The sequence below is a fragment of the Ambystoma mexicanum genome, chromosome 7p, assembly GCF_040938575.1.
Source record: "Ambystoma mexicanum isolate Mex_15411 chromosome 7p, UKY_AmexF1_1, whole genome shotgun sequence".
Lineage (NCBI taxonomy): Eukaryota > Metazoa > Chordata > Amphibia > Caudata > Ambystomatidae > Ambystoma > Ambystoma mexicanum.
This window is the reverse complement of record NC_090939.1, coordinates 607,262,007-607,282,486: the sequence shown is the minus strand read 5'-3', so window position 1 is coordinate 607,282,486 and position 20,480 is coordinate 607,262,007. Positions and strand designations below refer to the sequence as shown.

At 58.6% G+C, this 20,480-nt stretch overlaps 1 protein-coding gene across 1 annotated transcript in view; it reads left to right on the top strand.

Annotated features, from left to right (window-relative positions):
• Positions 1–16,904: 16,904 nt before the first annotated feature.
• Positions 16,905–20,480, top strand: part of SLC9A7 (solute carrier family 9 member A7) — an 889,600-nt gene continuing 886,024 nt past the window's right edge. The window contains exon 1 of the mRNA XM_069636615.1: positions 16,905–17,407. Within this exon, the coding sequence (XP_069492716.1) occupies positions 17,152–17,407 (256 nt within the window). The 5' untranslated portion in view covers positions 16,905–17,151. The remainder of the gene's footprint in view (positions 17,408–20,480) is intronic.

The following is a 20,480-nucleotide window of genomic DNA, read 5'->3' as shown; positions in this document are numbered from 1 at the left end:
AATGGGAGGTGTACACCACAATTGACCTGGGCAATTGGGGTGAAGGGGGTGGGAAGCAAGATGTTAACAGCCCCCCTGCACCTGCAAGGCTGTATGTGACCCCGGTGATGTGGTGATGGGTCACGCAACGCTCAGGCACCCCAAAACTGCAGTAAAACCGTGCACGCAACCCTGCAGCCTATGTGCGTGGATTCAACCTCCCGCAGTACGCGGTGGCACCCAGTAACACGAATAACGCGTACGCGTGGAACACGCAGGCTACTATGACATCGAAAATGGGTGCGATACACAGGGGCACCCGCAGTGGGAAAAAGAGCGTGTGCGACTCACCGTCTGACTAGCGCGATGCAGAAAAACACGCGTAGCCAATACCCCCGCCAAAAGAAGAGATACGTCCTTGATAGCTGTGAAGTTGTGATGGCACGCGAAACAACAGGAAGCAGCAACACACGTCGGTCTCCACGAAAGGCACGTACAGTGAACTGCTGGGCCCGCTCACCTTTAACCCGTGCTGAGGGAAACGCACGCGCGCGTCACGTCACTTACGCGCGTGGGCCCTTTCCTCGTATTACATGCGGACGTGCAGTTTTTCACGCGTGCTTACGCGCATGGGCCCTTTCCTCGTATTACACGCGGATGTGCAGTTTCCATGTGCACTTACGCGCATGGGCCCTTTCCTCGTATTACACGCGGACGTGCAGTTTTTCACGCGCGCTGAAATGCCCATGCACGTCTGTACGCGTCACGTCACAGGGGCGCTTGCGCTTGAGGGGCCTTCTGTCCAATGAAAATGCGTATGCGTGCAGACGCGCTTACGCGGTAATGGCCTTTCCTCGAATTACACGCTGACGTGCAGATTTTTCACGTGCCAAATCACTCCGTATCAAGCTGGCCACGCGTAAGCACACGGAAGACCAAGCTCCTGCCCAGAAGGCCGAACTACTGCCCCCCAGAGCCCCGAGCACGCTCCCACCTGCCATCTGCTGCTGCCTGACTGCCTGCTGCCCACGTGCCCTGCCATTTGCTGCCTGCACATCAGCCAGGGGTGCTGTTGCTGTGACCACCCCTGCTGGAACCGAAGACTCCCGACTGGGATTCCATCGCTCCACAGCCCAGCCCCAGGACCCAGTTGCCCACCCACTCCTGCCTCTGGGGTTGTCATGTCGGGGCAAACACCATCTGGCACCAGTGGCAACCCCCGGCCAGAGAGGCAGAGGGGCACCAGCTTCAGTGCCACCGAAGTTGGTGTCCTGGTGGAGCAAGTCCTGGGGCAGTATGATGCCCTCTTCGGAAGTTCCTGCGCCGACAAGGAAGGACGGACTCGGATCTGGACTGACATCGTGACTGCCATCAACGCGGAGGGGGTGGCAGTCCGCGACTTACAACATGTCAAGAAGCGCTGGGAGGACTTCAGGTCCAGGACCCTGAACAAGGCCCGGCGCCACTTGAAGGCAGCGGATGCCAAGGGGCGCCGGGGCCACTTGTCGGAAGAACAGATGAGGGTCCTGGAACGCATATTCCCAGCGCTCCACGTCAAGGTCCTTGAGAAGCAGACCCGTCTGGAGTCGAGCGGTGAGTGTACATGCATCCTGATTGTGAGCAGTGCGTGTGGTGATTATTCAGTAGCGTGCAGGTTGCATGAGCTCGAGTATGGGTGGGGGTGTACAGGGCCGTGGAGCTGACACATGCGAGGGCTGTAAAGTGTGAGACATGGATGGTGCTTGTGTGTGTAGGCTTGCATGCCAAATGCAGTTGTATGGGCACACATGTTTGGATGAATGTGTATGTAAGTAGACATGTCCGTGATGTCACTCATGTATGTTGTTTTCGGCTGCATGTATCAGCACTGTGTACATGTGCATGTGTGTGTATATGACAAGGGTGCAACAGTGATGCAACATGGATGCATGTGACAGCGGTATGTGGAAGCCTGATTGGCAGATGTGACATGGATGCCCGTCTGAACAGTGCGACACTTGGCAGAGGTGTACACATGCATGCAAGTGTGGTGGTGTGTGTACATGTGTGGTGCACTTCCTGTGTTGCATGTGATGTCTGGCTCACCTTTGGCTGCTCATGCTGTTGTATGTGTATGGATGGTGGTGGCAGTTGCGATATGGCTGTGGTATGGCTCATGTGTGCGAGTTGTAATGACATGTGTGTTGGGGATTGTGATGACATGTCTGAGGTTTGCCAATGCCACTCATGTACAACTGTCATGTGTGTATGTGTCCATTGTACAGTGCCCTGATGCCTGTGTTTTGTTTCTCCTTGTCTGCAGCGTCAACTGATGAAGAGGGGGGAGAAGGTGCTGTGGAGCACAGCGGCAGGGATCCCACCGCCAGGCGGAGACGCAAGGCCCGGCTCCCCTCCCATGTTGTCATCTCGTCGGGGAGTGAGGAGTCCGGTGCCGCGTCCCAGGCCGCAGCTGCCGGGGGGAGGTCCAAGAGGCGGAGGTTGGAGTTGGACTCCTCGGCAGCAGAAGGGGCAGCTGGGACCCCACAGGGCCCAACAGGGGAAGATGGCACGGAGTCATCCAGGTTGGTGGGGGGTTTGGTGGAGGAGGAGGCCGTGCAAGCACCAGAGACGGGGTCTGGAGGTGGGGATCCCACTGGTGCTAGTGGTGCAGTGCAGGACCAGGGACAGGAGGCAGCACAGGCTGCCGCGGAGGTGCCTGTTTGCAATCCTGTCCCTGATCCTGTCCCTGCATCATCTTCCACCAGCAGGGATGCCTACGTCCAGACCCGTTTTCAGGCAGGGGATGAGCTCACGTCAACTGGCCTTCCTCTGCCTGCGGACGTGGCTATCCAGGTCCGGGTTGAGCCTGTCCTGGCTGGTGTGGCGTTGCGTCAAAGGGCCATGCGAGGTGACCTGCACTCTTTTCATGAAGAGACTGCAAGTCATCTCGAATGGCTCGTTGACCACGTCAGCCTGCTGGGACAGGTCACCCAGGCCGGATTCCTCTGTCTGATGGGGCTTGCTCCGACCCCCTCCTCAACTGGACCCCCTACGCGCCAGTCGTCCTCTGTGCCATCTTCCCACCCATCAGTCACCTGGGTGCCCTGTGGAGCTGCCTCTGACGGTGCGGCCAGGCTGGTGGAGGAGGCCTCCCTGCTACAGTCGGGAGTCGGACGTCCAGCAGGGGTGGCCACATCAACGACTGCACCCCAGCCGGCGGAGGATGTGCAGGCAGCAGGAGGCAGTGCACGGGCAGAGGCACAGCAGCAGCAGCAACGTGGTGGGAGCCATGAAGGCTCGGGGCCTTCAACATCGGAGGGGCAGGCATCGGCCGGAGGGCAGGAGGACCCAGGACAGAGAGTGTCTTCCGTGTGGCAGCGGTTGGGCCACGCCATAGATGCGGAGCGGCAGCGGGCGGAAGAGGCACGGCTCACGATGGTCAGGGCGGAGAACTCCATGCGGAGGGCCCTGAGGCGGGCCGAGTGCCTCGAGGCAATCCGCAGGGGTTTGGAGGTGGAGACGTCGACGGCCCTGCGGACCCTCGGAGCCATGGAGTAGGACCGCCTCCGGGACATTGAGGAGTTCGATGATGCCCTGGCCCGGGACATCCACAAGTGAGCCGTGAAACTAGCCCGCTGCCCTTGTACATAGTTATGTAGGTAGTGTTAGGTTTCATTTTTGTTTTTATTTTATTTGGACCTTTCGGACATTGGCCACATTTTTGTATATAGTTTATTTTATTAGTTAGTTAGATAGGTTTCCTTTATTTTGTTGGGATAATGGACCCTGGCTTTTTCCCATGTACATAGTTCACAGTTGGATTGTATTTTTTTTCACTTTATAACCATGGAGCAATGGCTTTCTTTTTTATTTCCCATTGGATTTTGTTTTGTGGACATTGACTTTGGACAACATTACTTTGGAATTTGATTTTTGGTTTTGCTTTTTTTAACGGACATGCTTCTTTTCATTTTTGTACATTCACGTTTCTGTTTCTTCATTTATTTTTTATTCTATTTATGTTTCCTTTAATACATATTTTTTTTGGTGAACTTCAATGTGTGGTATCTCATTGGTTTCATGCATTTCATGATATGTGTTTTGAGATTCACTGACACCCATTGGGTGTATGTGAGGGAAATGTGTTTGTTTCGGAACTTGCAATTGGTGTTCTGTGATGTAATTGCAAATTATGAGTGGGTGGATGCAATACTCGGGTGGGTGTTTTGCATTTGGAGGCTGACCATAGGGACCAGGGATCTAGATTGTGATGACATGTTGGCTGGGGAACATGAGTTGCACATGGGTGGGGGCCTGCTGGCAGGTGCCCCACAGTGCTGGGGGGTGGGGGTGGTGGGGAACATGAGTTGGACATGGGTGGGGGCCTGCTGGCAGGTGCCCCACAGTGCTGGGGGGTGGGGATGCTGGGAGACATGGGTGGGGGCCTGGTGGTGGCTGCCCCTGCACTGCTGGGGGGTGGGGGTGGTGGGGAACATGAGTTGGACATGGGTGGGGGCCTGCTGGCAGGTGCCCCACAGTGCTGGGGGGTGGTGGTGGTGGGAGAGATGGGTGGGGGCCTGGTGGAGGCTGCCCCTGCACTGCTGGGGGGTGGGGTTGGTGGGAGACATGGGTGGGGCCTGGTGGAGGCTGCCCCTGGTGGCTGGGGGGTGGGGGTGGTGTGAGACATGGGTGGGGGCCTGGTGGAGGCTGCCCTTGCACTGCTGGGGGGTGGGGGTGGTGGGAGACATGGGTGGGGGCCTGGTGGAGGCTGCCCCTGGTGACTGGGGGGGTGGGGGTGGTGGGAGACATGGGTGGGGGCCTGGTGGAGGCTGCCCCTGGTGGCTGGGGGATGGGGGTGGTGTGAGAAATGGGTGGGGGCCTGGTGGTGGCTGCCCCTGCACTGCTGGGGGGTGGGGGTGGTGGGGAACATGCGTTGGACATGGGCGGGCCTGCTGGCAGGTGCCCCACAGTGCTGGGGGGTGGGGGTGGTGTGAGACATGGGTGGGGGCCTGGTGGTGGGTGCCCCTGCACTGCTGGCGGGTGGGGGTGGTGGGGAACATGCGTTGGACATGGGTGGGGGCGTGCTGGTAGGTGCCCCACAGTACTGGGGGGTGGGGGTGGTGGGGAACATGAGTTGGACATGAGTGGGGGCCTGCTGGCAGGTGCCCCACAGTGCTGGCGGGTGGGGGTGGTGGGGAGCATGAGTTGGACATGGGTGGGTCCTGCTGGCAGGTGCCCCACAGTGCTGGGGGGTGGGGGTGGTGTGAGACATGGGTGGGGGCCTGGTGGAGGCTGCCCGTGCACTGCTGGGGGGTGGGGGTGGTGGGGAACATGCGTTGGACATGGGTGGGGCCTGCTGGCAGGTGCCCCACAGTGCTGGGGGGTGGAGGTGGTGGGAGACATGGGTGGGGGCCTGGTGGAGGCTGCTCCTGGCGGCTGGTGGCTGGGGGGTGGGGGTGCTGGGAGACATGGGTGGGGGCCTGGTGGTGGGTGCCCCTGCACTGCTGGGGGGTGGTGGGAGACATGGGTGGGGGCCTGGTGGAGGCTGCCCCTGGTGACTGGGGGGGGTGGGGGTGGTGGGAGACATGGGTGGGGGCCTGGTGGAGGCTGCCCCTGGTGTCTGGGGGTGGGGGTGGTGTGAGACATGGGTGGGGGCCTGGTGGAGGCTGCCCCTGGTGGCTGGGGGGTGGGGGTGGTGTGGAACATGGGTGGGGGCCTGGTGGTGGGTGCCCCTGCACTGCTGGGGGGTGGGGGTGGTGGGGAACGTGAGTTGGACATGGGTGGGGGCCTGCTGGCAGGTGCCCCACAGTGCTGGGGGGTGGGGGTGGTGGGGAACATGAGTTGGACATGGGTGGGGGCCTGCTGGCAGGTGCCCCGCAGTGCTGGGGGGTGGGGGTGCTGGGAGACATGGGTGGGGGCCTGGTGGTGGCTGCCCCTGCACTGCTGGGGGTGGGGGTGGTGGGGAACATGAGTTGGAGATGGGTGGGGGCCTGCTGGCAGGTGCCCCACAGTGCTGGGGGGCGGGGGGTGGGGAACATGCGTTGGACATGGGTGGGGGCCTGGTGGTGGGTGCCCCTGCACTGCTGGGGGGTCGGGTGGTGGGGAACATGCGTTGGACATGGGTGGGGGCCTGCTGGCAGGTGCCCCACAGTGCTAGGGGGTGGGGGTTGGTGGGGAACATGAGTTGGACTTGGGTGGGGGCCTGCTGGCAGGTGCCCCACAGTGCTGGGGGGTGGGGGTGGTGGGAGACATGGGTGGGGCCTGTTGGAGGCTGCCCCTGCACTGCTGGGGGGTGGGGGTGGTGGGAGACATGGGTGCGGGCCTGGTGCAGGCTGCCCTTGGGGGGTGGGGGTGGTGTGAGACATGGGTGGGGGCTTGGTGGAGGCTGCCCCTGCACTGCTGGGGGGTGGGGGTGGTGGGAGACATGGGTGGGGGCCTGGTGGAGGCTGCCCCTGGTGACTGGGGGGGCGGGGGTGGTGGGAGACATGGGTGGGGGCCTGGTGGAGGCTGCCCCTGGTGGCTGGGGGGTGGGGGTGGTGTGAGACATGGGTGGGGGCCTGGTGGTGGCTGCCCCTGCACTGCTGGGGGGTGGGGGTGGTGGGGAACATGCGTTGGACATGGGTGGGGCCTGCTGGCAGGTGCCCCACAGTGCTGGGGGGTGGAGGTGGTGGGAGACATGGGTGGGGGCCTGGTGGAGGCTGCTCCTGGCGGCTGGTGGCTGGGGGGTGGGGGTGCTGGGAGACATGGGTGGGGGCCTGGTGGTGGGTGCCCCTGCACTGCTGGGGGGTGGTGGGAGACATGGGTGGGGGCCTGGTGGAGGCTGCCCCTGGTGACTGGGGGGGCGGGGGTGGTGGGAGACATGGGTGGGGGCCTGGTGGAGGCTGCCCCTGGTGGCTGGGGGGTGGGGGTGGTGTGAGACATGGGTGGGGGCCTGGTGGTGGCTGCCCCTGCACTGCTGGGGGGTGGGGGTGGTGGGGAACATGCGTTGGACATGGGTGGGGCCTGCTGGCAGGTGCCCCACAGTGCTGGGGGTGAGGGTGGTGGGAGACATGGGTGGGGGCCTGGTGGTGGGTGCCCCTGCACTGCTGGGGGGTCGGGGTGGTGGGGAACATGCGTTGGACATGGGTGGGGGCCTGCTGGCAGGTGCCCCACAGTGCTAGGGGGTGGGGGTGGTGGGGAACATGAGTTGGACTTGGGTGGGGGCCTGCTGGCAGGTGCCCCACAGTGCTGGGGGGTGGGGGTGGTGGGAGACATGGGTGGGGGCCTGTTGGAGGCTGCCCCTGAACTGCTGGGGGGTGGGGGTGGTGGGAGACATGGGTGCGGGCCTGGTGCAGGCTGCCCTTGGGGGGTGGGGGTGGTGTGAGACATGGGTGGGGGCTTGGTGGAGGCTGCCCCTGCACTGCTGGGGGGTGGGGGTGGTGGGAGACATGGGTGGGGGCCTGGTGGAGGCTGCCCCTGGTGACTGGGGGGGCGGGGGTGGTGGGAGACATGGGTGGGGGCCTGGTGGAGGCTGCCCCTGGTGGCTGGGGGGTGGGGGTGGTGTGAGACATGGGTGGGGGCCTGGTGGTGGCTGCCCCTGCACTGCTGGGGGGTGGGGGTGGTGGGGAACATGCGTTGGACATGGGTGGGGCCTGCTGGCAGGTGCCCCACAGTGCTGGGGGTGAGGGTGGTGGGAGACATGGGTGGGGGCCTGGTGGTGGGTGCCCCTGCACTGCTGGGGGGTGGGGGTGGTGGGGAACATGCGTTGGACGTGGGTGGGGGCCTGCTGGCAGGTGCCCCACAGTGCTGGGGGGTGGGGTTGGTGGGGAACATAAGTTGTACATGGGTGGGGGCCTGCTGGCAGGTGCTCCACAGTGCTGGGGGGTGGGGGTGGTGGGGAACATGAGTTGGACATGGGTGGGGGCCTGCTGGCAGGTGCCCCACAGTGCTGGGGGGTGGGGGTGGTGTGGGACATGGGTGGGGGCCTGGTGGAGGCTGCCCCTGCACTGCTGGGGGTGGGGGTGGTGGGGAACATGCGTTGGACATGGGTGGGGCCTGCTGGCAGGTGCCCCACAGTGCTGGGGGGTGGGGGTGGTGGGAGACATGGGTGGGGGCCTGGTGGAGGCTGCCCCTGGTGGCTGGGGGTGGGGGTGCTGGGAGACATGGGTGGGGGCCTGGTGGTGGGTGCCCCTGCACTGCTGGGGGGTGGGGGTGGTGGGAGACATGGGTGGGGCCTGGTGGAGGCTGCCCCTGGTGACTGGGGGAGTGGGGGTGGTGGGAGACATGGGTGGGGGCCTGGTGGAGGCTGCCCCTGGTGGCTGGGGGGTGGGGTGGTGTGAGACATGGGTGGGGGCCTGGTGGAGGCTGCCCCTGGTGGCTGGGGGGTGGGGGTGGTGTGAGACATGGGTGGGGGCCTGGTGGTGGGTGCCCCTGCACTGCTGGGGGGTGGGGGTGGTGGGGAACATGAGTTGGACATGGGTGGGGGCCTGCTGGCAGGTGCCCCACAGTGCTGGGGGGTGGGGGTGGTGGGGAACATGAGTTGGACATGGGTGGGGGCCTGCTGGCAGGTGCCCCACAGTGCTGGGGGGTGGGGTGTTGGGAGACATGGGTGGGGGCCTGGTGGTGGCTGCCCCTGCACTGCTGGGGGGTTGGGGGTGGTGTGGAACATGAGTTGGACATGGGTGGGGGCCTGCTGGCAGGTGCCCCACAGTGCTGGGGGGTGGGGGTGGTGGGAGACATGGGTGGGGGCCTGGTGGTGGGTGCCCCTGCACTGCTGGGGGGTGGGGGTGGTGGGGAACATGCGTTGGACATGGGTGGGACCTGCTGGCAGGTGCCCCACAGTGCTGGGGGTGAGGGTGGTGGGAGACATGGGTGGGGGCCTGGTGGTGGGTGCCCCTGCACTGCTGGGAGGTGGAGGTGGTGGGGAACATGCGTTGGACGTGGGTGGGGGCCTGCTGGCAGGTGCCCCACAGTGCTGGGGGGTGGGGTTGGTGGGGAACATGAGTTGTACATGGGTGGGGGCCTGCTGGCAGGTGCTCCACAATGCTGGGGGGTGGGGGTGGTGGGGAACATGAGTTGGACATGGGTGGGGGCCTGCTGGCAGGTGCCCCACAGTGCTGGGGGGTGGGGGTGGTGTGAGACATGGGTGGGGGCCTGGTGGAGGCTGCCCCTGCACTGCTGGGGGTGGGGGTGGTGGGGAACATGCGTTGGACATGGGTGGGGCCTGCTGGCAGGTGCCCCACAGTGCTGGGGGGTGGGGGTGGTGGGAGACATGGGTGGGGGCCTGGTGGAGGCTGCCCCTGGTGGCTGGGGGTGGGGGTGCTGGGAGACATGGGTGGGGGCCTGGTGGTGGGTGCCCCTGCACTGCTGGGGGGTGGGGGTGGTGGGAGACATGGGTGGGGCCTGGTGGAGGCTGCCCCTGGTGACTGGGGGAGTGGGGGTGGTGGGAGACATGGGTGGGGGCCTGGTGGAGGCTGCCCCTGGTGGCTGGGGGGTGGGGTGGTGTGAGACATGGGTGGGGGCCTGGTGGAGGCTGCCCCTGGTGGCTGGGGGGTGGGGGTGGTGTGAGACATGGGTGGGGCCTGGTGGTGGGTGCCCCTGCACTGCTGGGGGGTGGGGGTGGTGGGGAACATGAGTTGGACATGGGTGGGGGCCTGCTGGCAGGTGCCCCACAGTGCTGGGGGGTGGGGGTGGTGGGGAACATGAGTTGTACATGGGTGGGGGCCTGCTGGCAGGTGCCCCACAGTGCTGGGGGGTGGGGTGTTGGGAGACATGGGTGGGGGCCTGGTGGTGGCTGCCCCTGCACTGCTGGGGGGTTGGGGGTGGTGTGGAACATGAGTTGGACATGGGTGGGGGCCTGCTGGCAGGTGCCCCACAGTGCTGGGGGGTGGGGGTGGTGGGAGACATGGGTGGGGGCCTGGTGGTGGGTGCCCCTGCACTGCTGGGGGGTGGGGGTGGTGGGGAACATGCGTTGGACATGGGTGGGGCCTGCTGGCAGGTGCCCCACAGTGCTGGGGGTGAGGGTGGTGGGAGACATGGGTGGGGGCCTGGTGGTGGGTGCCCCTGCACTGCTGGGGGGTGGAGGTGGTGGGGAACATGCGTTGGACGTGGGTGGGGGCCTGCTGGCAGGTGCCCCACAGTGCTGGGGGGTGGGGTTGGTGGGGAACATGAGTTGTACATGGGTGGGGGCCTGCTGGCAGGTGCTCCACAATGCTGGGGGGTGGGGGTGGTGGGGAACATGAGTTGGACATGGGTGGGGGCCTGCTGGCAGGTGCCCCACAGTGCTGGGGGGTGGGGGTGGTGTGAGACATGGGTGGGGGCCTGGTGGAGGCTGCCCCTGCACTGCTGGGGGTGGGGGTGGTGGGGAACATGCGTTGGACATGGGTGGGGCCTGCTGGCAGGTGCCCCACAGTGCTGGGGGGTGGGGGTGGTGTGAGACATGGGTGGGGGCCTGGTGGAGGCTGCCCCTGCACTGCTGGGGGTGGGGGTGGTGGGGAACATGAGTTGGACATGGGTGGGGGCCTGCTGGCAGGTGCCCCACAGTGCTGGGGGGTGGGGGTGTTGGGAGACATGGGTGGGGGCCTGGTGGTGGCTGCCCCTGCACTGCTGGGGGGTTGGGGTGGTGTGGTACATGAGTTGGACATGGGTGGGGGCCTGCTGGCAGGTGCCCCACAGTGCTGGGGGGTGGGGGTGGTGGGAGACATGGGTGGGGGCCTGGTGGTGGGTGCCCTTGCACTGCTGGGGGGTGGGGGTGGTGGGGAACATGCGTTGGACATGGGTGGGGCCTGCTGGCAGGTGCCCCACAGTGCTGGGGGTGAGGGTGGTGGGAGACATGGGTGGGGGCCTGGTGGTGGGTGCCCCTGCACTGCTGGGGGGTCGGGGTGGTGGGGAACATGCGTTGGACATGGGTGGGGGCCTGCTGGCAGGTGCCCCACAGTGCTAGGGGGTGGGGGTGGTGGGGAACATGAGTTGTACATGGGTGGGGGCCTGCTGGCAGGTGCTCCACAGTGCTGGGGGGTGGGGGTGGTGGGGAACATGAGTTGGACATGGGTGGGGGCCTGCTGGCAGGTGCCCCACAGTGCTGGGGGGTGGGGGTGGTGTGAGACATGGGTGGGGGCCTGGTGGAGGCTGCCCCTGCACTGCTGGGGGTGGGGGTGGTGGGGAACATGCGTTGGACATGGTTGGGGCCTGCTGGCAGGTGCCCCACAGTGCTGGGGGGTGGGGGTGGTGGGAGACATGGGTGGGGGCCTGGTGGTGGGTGCCCCTGCACTGCTGGGGGGTGGGGGTTGTGGGAGACATGGGTGGGGCCTGGTGGAGGCTGCCCCTGGTGACTGGGAGAGTGGGGGTGGTGGGAGACATGGGTGGGGGCCTGGTGGAGGCTGCCCCTGGTGGCTGGGGGGTGGGGTGGTGTGAGACATGGGTGGGGGCCTGGTGGAGGCTGCCCCTGGTGGCTGGGGGGTGGGGGTGGTGTGAGACATGTGTGGGGGCCTGGTGGTGGGTGCCCCTGCACTGCTGGGGGGTGGGGGTGGTGGGGAACATCAGTTGGACATGGGTGGGGGCCTGCTGGCAGGTGCCCCACAGTGCTGGAGGGTGGGGGTGGTGGTGAACATGAGTTGGACATGGGTGGGGGCCTGCTGGCAGGTGCCCCACAGTGCTGGGGGGTGGGGGTGTTGGGAGACATGGGTGGGGGCCTGGTGGTGGCTGCCCCTGCACTGCTGGGGGGTTGGGGGTGGTGTGGAACATGAGTTGGACATGGGTGGGGGCCTGCTGGCAGGTGCCCCGCAGTGCTGGGGGGTGGGGGTGGTGGGAGACATGGGTGGGGGCCTGGTGGTGGGTGCCCCTGCACTGCTGGGGGGTGGGGGTGGGGGTGGTGGGGAACATGCGTTGGACATGGGTGGGGGCCTGCTGGCAGGTGCCCCACAGTGCTGGGGGGTTGGGGTGGTGGGGAACATGAGTTGGACATGGGTGGGGGCCTGCTGGCAGGTGCCCCACAGTTCTGGGGGGTGGGGGTGGTGGGAGACATGGGTGGGGGCCTGGTGGAGGCTGCCCCTGCACTGCTGGGGGTGGGGGTGGTGGGAGACATGGGTGGGGGCCTGGTGGAGGCTGCCCCTGGTGGCTGGAGGTTGGGGTGGTGTGAGACATGGGTGGGGGCCTGGTGGAGGCTGCCCCTGCACTGCTGGGGGGTGGGGGTGGTGGGAGACATGGGTGGGGGCCTGGTGGAGGGTGCCCCTGGTGGCTGGGGGTGCATGGGGACATGCGTTGGTGGGCAGTAGTGCAAGTTGACATGTGGGTTGGCTGGTGGGCATGGCCATGGTGGATGGGGTGCCTGCATGACATGTGCTGGGTACGCCCCTGTGGTGTGAGCCACCTGCAGGGGCCGTGGAGGGTGCAGAGGGAACACCTGGGAGGACCCACAAGTGCAATTCACGTGTGCTGCTCCCCGCGCACCCCTGTAATACACGTACCCTGATGATATCGCGTGTGGAACTTCCCGCGCACCCCTGTAATACACGTACCCTGATGGAATTGCGTGTGGAACTTCCCGCGCACCCCTGGAATACACGTACCCTGCTGATGTTGCGTGTGTGACTTCCCGCGCACCCCAGAAATACACGTACCCCGCTCAATCGCGTGTGTAACTTCCCGCGCACCCCAGAAATACACGTACCCCGCTCAATCGCGTATCTCACTTCCCGCGCACCCCCGAAATACAGGTACCCCGCTCAATCGCGTGTGTAACTTCCCGCGCACCCCAGAAATACACGTACCCCGCTCAATCGCGTGTGTAACTTCCCGCGCACCCCATAAATACACGTACCCCGCTCAATCGCGTGTGTAACTTCCCGCTCACCCCCGAAATACACGTACCTCGCTCAATCGCGTGTGTAACTTCCCACGCACCTCCGAAATACACATACCCCGCTCAATCGCGTATTTAACTTCTCGCGCACCCCCGAAATACACGTACCCCGCTCAATCGCGTGTGTAACTTCCCGCGCACCCCTGAAATACACGTACCCCGCTCAATCGCGTGTGTAACTTCCCGCGCGCCCCCGAAATACATGTACCCCGCTCGATCGCGTGTGTTGCTTCCCGCGCACCCCCGCAATACACGTGCCCCGCTCGCACAGGCCCAATTGCTGTATGTTGCCACTTTTGTGATGCGCTGGGACTCTACCGCCTGCCTTCGTGTGGCGGACGTGTTTCAGCTTGTGCGTGTCTTTGGCTGTGCGTGGCTTTGCCCTATTCGATTCCATGAATACGTGTGGTTCGAGTGAGTGTGGGCGTTCCGTCTGCTTTCCTGCAGTACAACCCCAGTTACGCCCTTATTTTCGCACGTTGTTCCCCATTCCGCGTGTCACGCCCCGTGTCCCGCCCACTTTCTGGTGTATGCGCCGAGGTTGTGCGCTTTCACTGTGCGCATGCCTCTCGGGATGTTGCAGTGACTTGTGCGCTATGCACGGGTTTGGCGCACATCCCGAGGTGAACACGCGCAGGGACTTCTATGAATCGCGTGCGCCTGTTTTTTTCCGCTTGCGCCTGCTTGTGCCTGTTTGCGCCTGCTTGCGCGAAGATTTTCGGCGCACGTTTGTTCCATGAATCGGCCCCTTAAAGTCTTCAGTTAAGGTGACAGCAGCCAGCAAAGGGCAGCCTGTAAAATGCACGCAAATCATAGTGGACATGTAAAGCCATGTAAGAAAGTAATATGTTGCTGTGTAGTAAGACTGCTTGGCTCTTGAACACATACACAGCACAACAAAATCGCATCACTGTTGGAACGTTAGGCATACAAGTCAGTAATATGTTCGATTTGTCTTCTGGACTGTCCAGCAAAAGATATGCAGAACCCTAATTTGTATGATATGGATTGACATGATCAGAAGCGATATCAGAGTAAATAACATTACACGCAGTGACATCAATCTTCCATACTCTAGGACCCCATTGGTAAAGAGATTAAAAGAAGTGTTCACGTGTAAGCAATATATAAATATTCACTTTAATATGCAACAACTCAATAGTTTAGTAAATCATTAGGGTTTTTCTTCAAAGCAAAAATTGCAAAGTAAATCACTTCCAGTGACACCCAATGTCAGCAGATCGGGCACAGTGAGATTAAATGATTTGCCCAGTATCACACATTTGGTTAAAGTGGTGAAATCAGTATTTGGACCCAGGCTGTGATTTAAGCACTTGACTACATAACTTGCCAGTCTTAGGTCACATAAATATGTTTTATGGTTTGGGTTTCTAGAAACGAAATAATTTGTGTTCTATCAATGCCTTGAAAAGTAAACAAATCACATAAGAAATCACATTTTTGTAGGAATAGGTCAAGCAAATAGACATGTTTAGCTTTATTTTTTTACCACCCGGAATGCAAGGTTGCATTAGCAGCCAACAAAGGAATGTGGACCAAAAAACAATATCATTGGGCTTTATAAAAGGTATTCATAGTGAAAGAGAATGCAATATAAGGTCATCTGGTTGTGCCAATATTTCACATAGCATGTAGAGTTATACTCCCCTCCCATTTATTACACCCACCATACACACCTTTTAAGGGACAGAAGTTCTTACCCAGACAGCCATGTGTCTGGGTCATCAACCTCTAATATGTTTATTGAAATGCTAGGTTGACACAAAGCCGAACCTGGGGATTCTGGGGGAGCAATGGAAAAGGCATGGTGCTTCCCAGCGTTTTTAACTGTGACATGAAAAGTGTGAGCTGGTTTATTTGTGTGCCGAGCTGGCTGTGTGCAAGACACTGGCCATTAAATTGTGACAGTCCTGCAAAATGCATGCTGGTTGGCTACCCTACTGACACACCCAACCCTGCTCCTTCTCTACTTTTCTCCCTCACTATCCTGCCCTTATTGCCTCTCCATTTCCATCCCTGTATCAGGGCCCTGTGGAGCTGGAGGAGACATGGAGGTGATCGGTTGAAGTTAAGGGGTCTTTTAAGTGCCACAAGCAGCACCCAAAAAAATGGAACCCCTGGTATGTTTTGAGATTAAAAGGGGAACTCCTTTAATTCTGTGAGTTATGTGACATTTCAAGTGTGTGCAGTAAGTACACAGAGGACATGCACAAAATGTATCTGCATGCTGTAGGAATTATCCTGTGATTTCACTTGCCAGAATGTCCCTTCCCATAGCCCATGTTATTGCTGATTGCCTTGAACCCTATAATTTCCAACATTAGCTTCTGGCATAATCATTCAATATTGCCACCATAGACAGCAAAGCCTGGTGAAGAGGCCCAGCTGTCTCAAACTAGTGTCAGACCCCCATACACAGAAAACTGTAAAAAACACAACAATGAAGAATTCGTCCCTAAAGTTCATCATTGTGCAGCTCTGCCACTCTAGGCTCCACTTCCATGACACACCCAAATGGGGCCCGCTGTCATTTTGCCCACAGGGCCCTTTGCCTTAAATCTGCCACTAGCTCAGCACAAAAGGGTTGCAGAAATTGCTCTCACGCGTGGGCGCTGCCAGTGCTTTAAGTGCAATAAGAAATCAGGGGGGGGATCTAATCCATCATGGTGCAATATTTAGGGGTGGGGCCTAAAAAGGGTCTTGCGCAGCCTCAAATCCCAAGTAACTAATAAAGCTTTATAAGAGCAGTGGCCTGTGTAATTAAAGGAGTTCCCTAACAGAGTCAATCGAGATTACATAAGTGCATTGAAAGGGGAAGAAATGTGGTTAAAAGATGTATTTAAATATGGTTAATGTGTATAAAAATGTTGACCAAAATAAATATATTGAAATATGAAACAGAACATCAAATCAAAAGGGGCTAGTACACCAGGCAATTCCACAGTTCTTCTGAAAGAAATCCATTATTCATTATTGATCATTAAAGGCATTCAGTGTAGGGAATGGGCCAGAACTCTTCGAACCAGGAAGTATCTGTCCTGAGGCCCTGCATGAGCGACTGAATACAGAAACAGCCAAAGCTTCATATCCCTTTTGTAGCTGTCCACACTGGTAAATATGTCCTGCAATGTAGAGACATTTTTTTCTAAGGGCAAATCACCTGAATTGGGTTCTATGAAGAGATAGTGACGAGCATGGGACCACGCCCCTTGGTCACACCCTCCGCCGTGCAGCCACGCCCCTCATCCCCACAGCCTCCACGGATGAAAGGGTTCCCCCGGTAAATTGTTCCCATTTCCGGCGCTGAAGGCATTCTAATTATAATACTTTAATACTGTGGCAAAAATCAAACAATGTCGTTTCTTATAATTTGTGTTTGAAAATGACCTCATTTCAAAATCCTGATTCTAAGAAGGATATCGCACGGGCAACGTGTTTGTCTTGAAAGCAAGGTAACACAGAATCGAATCCTAATACCGGCTTACATTTTTTGTTTTTGGTATTAAATTCGTTATAAGTGAACAATAACATTAGAATAAATACTGAAGGTGACATCTACTGGCAAAGAGCAGTATTGCCACTCATATTTTTAAAGAAATGTTGTGATGGAGGCCAGTTCAGATAGCCCTGGCAGATCCCTGGCTCAAGGGCAATAGTTCAACACTTCCAGGGATCAGCCTGGCTATCCCTGGTCCACTTAAAGCTCTGGTGCTTCTGATGCTGATAGGTGACCCATTTCAATTAATCTTGTTTAGTGTGTGCCTCACTACTCATATAGTACTCTATATGTCACACATTCTATGTGATTCGGTGTTATAATGTACCTTAAAGTGAGACAAAGAAGAACAGTAAAGGTCATTAGCATAGCCAATATCAACTTCATTGTTGCTTCTTTTGATTGTACATTGAGCTAATCTCTTTGTTAAAAGGTTATTTTTTTTTTACTTAATTCTCGTTCTAGCGTACGTTGCCCAGTACCGTGTTTTGCCTGTGGGCTGTCGCAGTAGTGGGAAACCGGTGTCTGGTGTTATGTTTCGGAGAGCCCCAGTGCAGGCCGAGAGGTAGGCAAGGGGGGCGTGCTAGGCTTTGCAGAAGGCGGGCCTAAGGAGTGGAGCACAGCCTCGGGCTCTGGTGTTCTGAGAAGCCGGACAGAGAAGGGGCGGGTCAGGCTGGAGCTGTCCCTGGTACGTTTCACTGATTTGCTGGATTGGGCGCACTGGAGGAGGAGGAGGAGGCAGAGGTGTTTCATTCCCAGTCAGGGCTGCGTTAGCATCGTCACCCGGGACTCGGCTCGCCGCAGGGCCCGCTGCTGCTGCCGCCTCCGCCGAACGGCCATGCAGGGCTCGGCCCCGTGGAGGGTGCTGCTGCTCGCGCTGCTGCTGCCGTTGCCCGGGCTGCGGGGTCAGGGGGAGAGCAACAGCGCCATGGAGGAGATCGCCACCGAGCAGGAAGCCGAGGAGAGCCACCGGCAGGACAGCGTCAGCCTGCTGACCTTCACCCTGCTGCTCACCCTCACCATCCTGACCATCTGGCTCTTCAAGCACCGCCGGGCGCGCTTCCTGCACGAGACCGGCCTGGCCATGATCTACGGTGAGCCAAGGAGGAGGAAGGGGCCATGGATGAAGCGGGAGGGAGATCCCGAACACAGCACTGTTGTGTTGTGGGGCACCCAAACACTGCAACACGGGAACAATGCGCTGCTGCAGCTGCTGAAGGGGCAGGGGTAACGTCATTGCACTGGGGGAGGGCTGCCTGGGGGCTTTCACACATTCGCCACCCCCCCCAAATCGGGCTCTTGATATGTTTGGGCGCAGAGGGAGTGTGAAGCATCAAGGCACTACTATGCAGGTGAGCTCGGAAGTCACCTCCACTCACAGAGGCATTTATATGGAATGTGTGTGGGGGGAGTGGCGGTGCATGTACGGCTGGATGGGATGACAGCCAGCTGCTTTGCAAACGGGGGGATTCTGTGATTGCTTCTGAATGGTACCTATTTCAAGCGACATTGGGGCGGGGCTTGGACATTGTTTAAAAGGAAGCAGAGATGGCCGTGTAGTGCGAGAGGAATCATGTCATCATTTGTAAGAAATACATTGTTGAGCCTGTCCCCCCACCCACACTTCAGCACGTAGAGGGGATACTTGACACGCGAGAGGATGCAGAGAGAAGTGGACCGTGGACCAGTCTGTGTGTGGTGGAGCTCTGGGACAACGCTGAGTGGGAGGGGGTGGGGGGAGGACAGTGCTGTGAATGGCCGGCTGAAGATGCGCGCGGGGCCCATTTGAAAATGATGTGGGGCCTTTTGCCTACTGCTGCGGAAATCCACAGTATAGTGCGATGTCAACAATAACTTCGCATTGGTGTAGTTTAAGGTTTTCAAATACAAAGTCGGTGCAGTCCTGTACTCCTGGGGAACATATCCGAACCATCAGTATATTATAAGGAGTGTGAAGAATTGTTGGGGAAATTAGGTTTAGTTGTTTCTCATAATATACAAGGTTTTTAACATGTTCGTTCTTGAAGTACAGGTTTTGTAGATCAAACCAAGTGTGATTCTGTTAGCGTTCAAAAGGGAGGTGCTAGAAGAACTTTCTACTGACGGTTTGCAACATCCCTCTGGTCTAATTGACTATCACACCCTTCTTGAAAGGCGGGGGCCGGGGGGTCTCTGGTTCTGAGGCCCTACTATCCTAAGAGTTGCAGACGCTCAAACCGGCTTAGTCCGAGTGGTTCATACATGTGGCGACAGTACATCTTTGTAGTCGGTGGGCTTTAACACTGAGGGCCCTCTTGTCCGAGAGACACAGACACCCTTGTCATTTTGGGGCTTTGACCACCTCTATCTGCCAGCACAACTGGAATTAATACCGTTTTTGAAGCAGTACTTATTTCCTGTGCCAAACGCACTGGACGCATATTCTAGGGCTGGAATCATTGACTAATCTAACTACAGTCCTAGAATATTTGGGCAAAGTGCTGCATGGTGGGCCGAGTGCCGTTAGGAAAAGCTATTGTTTTTAAAACTATTATTTATTCCACTGATTATTGTCACTGGGCCCTGCATGACTATGGCATCCTCCTAGTTTAAGGGATGCAGGCACTCTTCTACTCAGAGGACCTCTTAACTCCAACTCTCCAATTTTAGAAGGTTTTGAGTCGTAGACCTTCATAGTGTGAGGGTTTTGGGCGGTGCAACTTTTTTTCTATGGCCTTTAACTAAGCGACCGTCCTAGTCTGCAATGAGCTGTGGCATCCCTTATCTGGAGGGGTTCTAATCCTGACAACCTCCTACTCTCAAGGGTTTTGGATTTGTAGTGCCCCTCTCCTGGTCTGAAATGCAGTGTCACTGGATCATGTTAGTCGGTTGGCCTGCAGCTTAGAGACCCTTGCAACCTCTGAGAGGCTGTGACTCTCAGTGCAAGGGGGGGCAGTCAGAGGTGTCTGACATTGAGCTCCCCGAATGGCTTTGACCCTCTGTCTAAATAAACTGCCCCGGCACAAAGATCTCACCATTTGAGGCCAGAGCACCTGTAGGCTCCCTCAATCTGAAAGGCTCATAGACCCTCCTTGTTTAGGTGTTCTGACAAAGAGACCCGATTGGTCCGAGGGTATTAGTTTCTGACACCCACAGAACTGGCTGAAAAAAGTAATGCTTTGATCTGACTCGAAATTATGAAAATAATTCTGAGCTTTTGCCTTTTATCCATTTAGCTAAAAAAGGCTGTTTGTTGGTAAACATGATCCTATCACTTCTGCTTGCAGATATTTCAAGTCATGCCATTGCAGGTGAAAGTGTTTCTTTCAGCGCTATATTTCTTTGCATCTGTCTGACCCATGTAGTTTTCAGTGTCCTGTTATTAATGTCCAACTACAAGTGCCAAAATGCAAGAAAAATCAACACTGGTGGAGGTTCTTAGACCTGATAAGGGGCAGCTTGATAGCTGCTTGCCCTGAATCCAGTGTCCAATTCCCAAGCAAAGGAATTCGGTGTGGGGGAGCTGTGTGGTGCATAGATTATTGTGGAGAATATACGTGTCCTAATGCAAAGTTCAGTGAGTGCTTTCTCTGTTTTTATCATTGTGGTTGCATAATATGTGCCACTCCGTAACGTCATTAATAACCAAGCTATGCACTACCCACACCAAAGAGCTGTAGGCAGGGCGAACCATGTCTGATTGTTCAATATGTTTTGCTGATGCCAGTCTTGGGAGAGCAACTATACATTTTAAGGTTTGAAGTGACGAGGCCCTTTTCTAAGCCTGTGAATAGAAACAGTGCATCTAAGCCTTCCTAAGTGGGTATCTGCATGCCCCATTCTCAGCTTGTGTCTTGATTCTGTGGCACCATTCTAGATAAATCAATGCAGGGGGCCGAGGCGGCGTAGCATGCTGATTATCAAGGTGGCACACCAGAACGAAGAAAGGCAACCAGCAGGAGAGAGGAAACTAAATGACAACTTAAGAATAGGTTGCTTAGGCCCTGGGGCCCCATTTAATTTGAAATACACTATTTCTATCAAAGCACTGTGTGATGATAGGGGCCTGTGACAGCGTAGTACGGGGGCGTGGGAGATATCTGTGGGTGGAGTTCTTGGGTAGTCTTTGTAGGATGTGGTGGGGGTCTGGACTAGCCTTGGCACACAGGATACTGTGATATCCCATGT